Source organism: Tenrec ecaudatus, chromosome 16 (genome assembly GCF_050624435.1).
Source record: "Tenrec ecaudatus isolate mTenEca1 chromosome 16, mTenEca1.hap1, whole genome shotgun sequence".
Classification (NCBI taxonomy): domain Eukaryota; kingdom Metazoa; phylum Chordata; class Mammalia; order Afrosoricida; family Tenrecidae; genus Tenrec; species Tenrec ecaudatus.
The window spans coordinates 82,220,094-82,227,082 of NC_134545.1; the positions used below are offsets into that span (position 1 = coordinate 82,220,094).

General features: G+C 57.9%; 1 protein-coding gene across 2 annotated transcripts; it reads left to right on the plus strand.

Moving 5' to 3' along the window:
• The first annotated feature begins 549 nt into the window (after nucleotides 1-549).
• Nucleotides 550-5,223, plus strand: MARVELD1 (MARVEL domain containing 1). Of its 2 annotated transcripts, none has more exons than XM_075533331.1 (2): nucleotides 550-3,036; nucleotides 4,358-5,223. In XM_075533331.1, exon 1 carries the CDS (start codon nucleotides 705-707, stop codon nucleotides 1,227-1,229), a length of 525 nt encoding a protein of 174 aa, XP_075389446.1. In that variant the 5' UTR covers nucleotides 550-704; the 3' UTR covers nucleotides 1,230-3,036; nucleotides 4,358-5,223. The 2 variants fall into 2 exon arrangements, with proteins under 2 accessions (XP_075389446.1, XP_075389447.1); XM_075533332.1 differs by having other exon boundaries at nucleotides 550-2,002.
• The last annotated feature ends 1,766 nt before the right edge of the window (nucleotides 5,224-6,989 follow it).

Genomic DNA, 6,989 nt, shown 5'->3' on the forward strand with positions numbered 1-6,989 from the left:
AGCAGGGCAGGCCCAGATGTGGCAAACTTTGCAGTGGGGCAGGCTGGAGCCCCAGGAGGGAAAAGGGGAGATGCTGGGGCCGCGAGGCTGCGGGGCGGGCTGGGGGCGCTCGAAGGAAGTAAGGACCAGGCGCAGGGGTCTGGGTGCGCAAAGAGGGGAAAGCAGGGGCCGGGAGGGGCGCCGGGGCGGGAGGGAGGCGGCGGGAGTGAGTGAGTGGTGGAAGGAAGCCCAGAGGGGTGGAGGGTAGGAGGGGTGGAGGGTAGGAGGGGTGGAGGGTAGGAGGGGTGGAGGGTAGGAGGGGTGGAGGGTAGGAGGGATGGAGGGTTGGAGGGGTGGAGGGTAGGAGGGGTGGAGGGTAGGAGGGGTGGAGGGATGGAGGGGTGGAGGGTAGGAGGGGTGGAGGGTAGGAGGGGTGGAGGGATGGAGGGGTGGAGGGTAGGAGGGGTGGAGGGTAGGAGGGGTGGAGGGTAGGAGGGGTGGAGGGATGGAGGGGTGGAGGGTAGGAGGGATGGAGGGTAGGAGGGGTGGGTCCAGAGAAGGAAACAGAGAGAAAGGAGGGGCAGGGCTGGGAGAGGCCGAGAGGAAGCGCCGAGGACGCGCAGGGAGCCGCCGGCAGCAGGGCCGGGCCGGGCCGCTCCCGCCAGCCAAGCGCCGCCATTCCGCTGCTCGGGGCGCCGCCGCCGCCGCCCCCGCGCCCGGGGGCCATGCTCCCGCCACCCCCGCGCCAGCCGCCGCCGCAGCCAGCGCGCGCGGCCCGGGGCGCGGTGAGCCTGCAGCGGCCCTTCCTGCGCAGCCCGCTGGGCGTGCTGCGGCTGCTGCAGCTGCTGGCGGGAGCCGCCTTCTGGGTCACCATCGCCACCAGCAAGTACCAGGGCGCCGTGCACTTCGCGCTCTTCGTGTCCGTGCTCTTCTGGCTGCTGACGCTGGCCCTCTACTTCCTGACGCTGCTGGGCAAGCACGAGCTGGTGCCGCTGCTGGGCGCCCGCTGGCTCGCGGTCAACGTGGCGCACGACCTGCTGGCGGCCGCGCTCTACGGCGCCGCCACGGGCATCATGGTGGACCAGACGCAGCGCCACAGTTACTGCAACCTCAAGGACTACTCGCTGCCCTGCGCCTACCGCGCGTTCCTGGCGGCCGCCGTCTGCGGCGGCCTCTGCCTCGGCCTCTACCTGCTGTCGGCGCTCGGCGGCTGCTACCGCCGCTGCCGGGGCGAGCGGGAAGTGGTGTGAGCGCGCCGCCGCCGCCCCGCCCGGCCCGGCCCGGCCCGCGCAGGGCACCCTCGGGAGGGCCGCGCCCTGGCCTCCCCACGCCGCCGCTGCCCTGCGCCCTGGCCCCCTTCCCTGACCCTGCGTGCCCGCGGCCGCCTGCGCCCAGGCTCCAGCACTCTGCCTTGCAGTACCCGGCCGGCCGGGGATGCGCTACTCGGCCCACATCGCCCTCTCCGGGGACCGGGACAGCGCTGCAATCACGTCCTCCGACGGGCCGCCCCGAGGCGGTTCCTTGTCCAGGCTGAGAGCAAGACGTGGACAGGCGCCGCGTAGATCCGGGGGAGGATCCCGAATTGGAACCAGCCTTAGGACCGCGCCACGGCGTCCAACTTCTCTCCCGCCCCACCACCGGAGGAGCTCCATTTCCTGGGTGCTCTTGGAGCCCGCAGGCGGCAGCTGGCAGAGCTGGGACGGGCCCCAGCCGGTTCAGTGACGAGTGGTTTTTCGAACGGACCACGAAGTCCCTTCCAGCCCACCCCTCGGTGCTTGGATGGTTTAGGCTGGGACCCATCTGCGCGCGTGAGACTGGATTGGACCGGCCCTTGCACTTGGGGAGGCTTCCCTCACCTGTGCCAGCCCCACCGCTGTCCAACACATCACTGACTTCTGGCCTTGCAGTGTTACAAGCCTCTTCCAAGCCTCGCCTCCCACGGGCATCTGCATAACCCCCACCCCATCCCACCTGTTTGTATGAGAGACATTCCCCTTTCCCCCAACCATCTCAGAATGTCAAGGTGAGCCTCACCCCAAGTTGTTTTTACAGCTAGGGAACCCTGGGCCAAGACAAGCCAACCGGACCTCTCAGGGCAGCGCTGTTTTACTTTAGGGCAGAGTGTTCCCAGAACCCGGCCCACGAGATACCTTTCTTGGGCTTCAAGACCAAATGCCTGTGTCCACGGCGGTCATTGCCCCTTGGAGGGTCAGGGCGGGAATAATAGGTATACCAAAGACAGAGAAGCCCCTGTAGCTTAGGTTACAGTATTACCTAGCTCTGACCAAATCGTCTCACCTTAAGATTCCAAGCGGCCCTATGCTGCCCAGCTTGAGGACACGAATCTTGGAAGATTGGGGAATACAGTCAGGAGGCCAAGGAGTTTCACCAGCAGAAGGGGTGGTGGGGGATCATCTGCCCCATCCAGGATAATGAGAAGCCTTATGCCAAGACCCAAGGTTTGGTGGGCTTGAATATCTTGGTGGCGAAGTGGTTCTGAGTTAGGCTGCTAAACACAAAGTTTGCAGCTAGAAACCACCTGCCACTCCATGGACGAAAGATGAGGCTTTCTACTCTCAGAAAGAGTTACAGTGTTGGAAACCCACAGGGCAGTTCTACCCTGGCCTGCAGGGTCTATGAGTCTGAGCTGACTCCTTGGCAGTGAGAGCGAGATTCATAGTTCAGGATAAGCCTCTCCGTGGAAGAAAGGTGGGGCTGTCTAGTCCTGTGACGAGTTAGAGCCTCACAAACCCTACATAGGGAGGTCGCTCCGAGTTGGGGTCCATTCAAGGGCAGTGAGTTCTTTATTTGGGGGACTGATGGCTCAGGATGGCTTCTCAGTCAAGTGGAACACATCTGTAAGAGTTCTTGGCATTGACCGTGAAACCAAGCGGGCTCCGCCAACCTGAGAGAGCAGAAAAATCTGGAGCTAAACCAAGCAGGCTCCGCCAACCTGAGAGAGCAGAAAAATCTGGAGCTAAACCAAGCAGGCTCCGCCAACCTGAGAGAGCAGAAAAATCTGGAGCTGGAGTGAACAGCTGGCCAAGGCCCTGGAAGGTAAGAGACCTGATGGTTTCCTGGATGGGCTCATAGAACTTTGGCTACAAAAACAGCCCTCGTTTCCCACAAAATACAGAGACAGTTAGAAGGAGGAAACGGTGACTGTACTGTTTGGATTTGAGAAAAGCCGGCCTTGCTGTATGTGTCCTTCAGAGCCTCTGCTTCCGGAAACAGTTCTACCCTCTGGATTAAAAACAGGAATAGACCAAACCCACCGAGAGGGCCCCTGCAGGGCAGAGAAGAAGGGCGCCATTGTTTTTCTGCAGACTGCTCCCTCTTTCTCCCATGGAGTAGCTGGTAACCTGCCATGCACTCTGCTTAGCAGCCCCATGCTTACCCCACTGTGCCACCACAAACTCCAAACCCACTCCCCACTGACTGAGAGCGACTCTACAGGACAGGGTAGAACCGCCCCAGTGGGCTTCCAAGACTGTAAGTTGTTTCAGGAGTAGAAAGCATCTTTCTCCCATAGAGTGACTGGTGGTTTCCTGTTGTTGACTTTGTGTTTAGCAGACCGATGTGTGACCCCACTAGGCCACCCAGGGTCCTTGTGAAGGTATAACACACACATTTTATATACATCGCTGTCATCCTAGCCTGGCACTGCATGTACGTATTCATAGACCTTTCAGCAATCTTCTTATCCCATTTGCTGGAGGAAGAAAATGAGTCAGAGGTTAAATAACTAGAACAAGGCCTCACGGCTAGGGAGTGGTGGGACAAGGATGTGCATGCACTCTGGCAGTTAGGCCTCTGCAGGGCCCTGCGATACTGTATAAGGCGTGCATCCCAGTTAGCTTCTAGTCCATTCTGACTCATGGTGACCTGGTTGTGTCATGGGAAAACTACCCCACAGGGGTCTCAGGGGCCTTATTTTCAAAAGTAGGTCATCAGGCCTTTTTTCTGCGCACCTCTGGGTGGACACAAATCTCTAGCAGTGTGGCTAGCAGCTGAGTTCATTAACCATACCAATCTAAAAGCCCACTGCCTTGGGTTGCGTTCCAGCCCACAGTGGCCCTGTGGGACAGAGTAGAACTGCTCGGTGGGCTCCTGGGACTCTTCACGCTTATAGGAGTAGACAGCCTCGTCGTTCTCCCTATATACTAGGAGCTTAATACATGCTGCAGACTGTTATTGGGATTTTTCTTTTTCTGGGAAATTCTCGAACTCTGGAGCCCAAAGGGTCAGCTGAGTGCTTCAATGTCTCAGACTGGGATCTCAGCTGGGTGTCACTGTTTCATGCTGCCACCCAGCACCGGGGGCGGGATTTGCTGAGATACTGGGGCAGTGCTTGGTGACTTTGGTTCTTCTGTTGCAGGTTCCATGTGGATCTTGGGCCATGGAGGTCCCCAGAGTCTGCTTGTGCTGATCTCCGGGTGCTGCAGTCTCCCGGGCCTGCCACAGCTCTCTGGTCCCAGGCCAGCAGAAGTTTTCAGAGTCTTCTTCGGCCCTTGAGGGAGGCGGGCAAGAGAGAATCACTTCCCCTTCCCACTGGCTTCTACATTACCAGGTGAAGAACCAAGATGGACGAAGACTCATGTCGCCTTCATCCTGGGGATTCCTGATTCCTCCCTGGGCTGCAGCTTGGGCACAGGATACCAGGCACCTGGCACTGAGTTCTGCGGCCCCAAACCCCAAATGAGTGTTTAGCTCCAGCTAACAGTTGCATGCTCACTCAGGACCAACCATTTGAGAGCCCCTGTCCGAGCCCCTGGCCCAGGGACCCTTACTCAGAAGCAGTATCGCCCGGGTCTTTCCGTGCCTTGTCCATTCCGAGGTGCCTGGAGCTTCTGGGCTCTTCTAGATGTGCCTTTCCACATGGCCTCCAGACTCCTGGCATTTCCTCTGTCTGCCAGATATGAGAAGAATGCAGAAGGCAGCCTCTACTCTCCACTTGAGGCCGAATGGCGTAGGGACGGCCATTTGACCTGGCCCAGAACTTTTGGATGCTGGAGAGTGCCTCATAAGCCATCCTCTTTAGTTACTACGACCTTCTCCAGCCCAAGATCATGCTGACCAGCTCGCAGCAAAAAGGGCTGGGGCCACCTGCAGGCCCAGAGGATTGCTACAGTGTCCACTAAAGGCCAGAAGGGAGGGTGGAGAGGGGAATGTGGGCAGAGAGGGGACCGATGTGCCTCATTCAGTATTACTAATATGCTTTTCTTAATAAAATTCGGTTTGTCAGATGTTGTTCCGTGTCTGCCCCTCACGCGTTCTGTGGTACGCTCTGGGCTGGGGGTCCAGCTGCCCTCCATCTTACGCCAGGCTGCCCAGCTACCTGCCTGCGCCCTGCTCTCCCCTCCCCTGGGACCCAGTCCCTTCTGGGAAGGAAAGAAGGATGAGGTCCCAGTTGCCAGTAGTTAGGGCCGGAGGACAGGTCATCTGAGGGCAGGAACTGGAGGGACAGAAACTACCCAAGTCTGTCCCTGACTGAGGCTGGAGGGAATACCAGAGGCTCTGGCCATGGCTTTCAATAGGCCCTCTGTTTGGGAAGCCCCACTGGCTGGCAGGGAGGCAGGCAAAAGATGAGTACACTCGTGGAACCAGAGGGCCTATCAGAAGGGCAAATGGGAGCCCAGCGTGGGGTGGCAGCAACTTGCCTACTGCCACACCTCCGATCTGCTGATAAGAGACAAAGTGGGGTGTCCCATTCCTCAGGCCCTGGTTTTTTGCACACCACTGGTCCTACTCTGAGGTTGCCCCCCAGGCCACACCCAGTCTGGCTTCCCCACACACTCCCTGGCCAGCTTCAGCCTGTTGACTGTCATGCTCTGGGAGTATGGGGGCAGTTAGCAGGCCTCCTGGCTGGCTCCTGTGGCCCAGGCAGGAAGTCTGCAGCCAGGAAACTGGATTCCACTGAGAGATGTCACAGCTCATCTGGAGCAACTTCAGGCTGGGAAGCTGTGTATGCACGACACGTACTCTTCCAAAGTGAAAGGTGCATACATCCACTTATGTGCTTACGCAGGTACGCATGCCTGTGTGCACACCCTTTATTTGCGGTTTAAGATTTCCAGGGTGGGGGAAGATAGTACTTTCGAGGCCCCTCCATTGCCCCTCTCTTCCCAGCTCACCACAAATCTCATGCAAAATAAAAGTGGGCCCCTTCTTTGCAAAGGCCGTTGAGTCCCCCTGTTCTAATTGACTTTGGCTCGGTGGAGGGCATTTGGCAATGGGAGATGTGTGCTTACCGCCTTCCCTCATGAAATCTTCCCAAGAATCTTGATTGCCATCGCTCAGCAGAGGGAGAAACAGCAGCCCCAGGGACAAGGAGGCCCTGCTCCATGCTCACACAGCTGGCAGGAGGCACCGGCACCGAAACAGCTGGTCACCAGCTGGTTGCTAAGTGCCGGTGCTCTGAGGTATCCTGGTGGAGACTGTGTTTCCCTCCCGGAGACCAGGTGTTCCGAAACGGGCTCATCTCACATTTCATGTGGAATGCTGGAGCCACTTTGGCATGAGACCCTGCTCCCCCGGGACATGCAGAGCCCACCTGAGGCAGAGGTTTCCAAGGGGTCAGCTCACTTGGGTCTGTTTTCTTGAAAAGTGCCTGCTTTTCAAAGAGGTGGGGGTGGTTGGTGGTGAGGAAGGAGAATTAATAAATCAGGAAGAATTAATTCCTCCTTTCTGGGGTTAAAGTGAACATGGGTAATAAGAAAAGGAATATGAGAAAGACCGGGTGTGCAATATTAAAAAAATTTATTTTACTTTTGCATGACAGTAGTAATTTGCTTGAAAAGTAAAATAATATATATATATATGTATCCATTAAAAGAGCATATACATATGGGGGATGGGGGGAACAGTATGTCAACTGAGAACTGGAGAGTGTATGTGGAAAATTCTCCATGCTCATATTTAAGGAGTCTGTGAGGCAGATTCTGGTGGAGGGAGGCCTTCACGTTCCTTGAGCTGGAGATGAGTCCCAGTCCCATTCTCCTAACTCAAGT

Excerpts from the sequence above, each read along its gene's own strand:
- MARVELD1 (XM_075533331.1), top strand. The coding sequence starts at position 705 with ATGCTCCCGCCACCCCCGCGCCAGCCGCCGCCGCAGCCAGCGCGCGCG.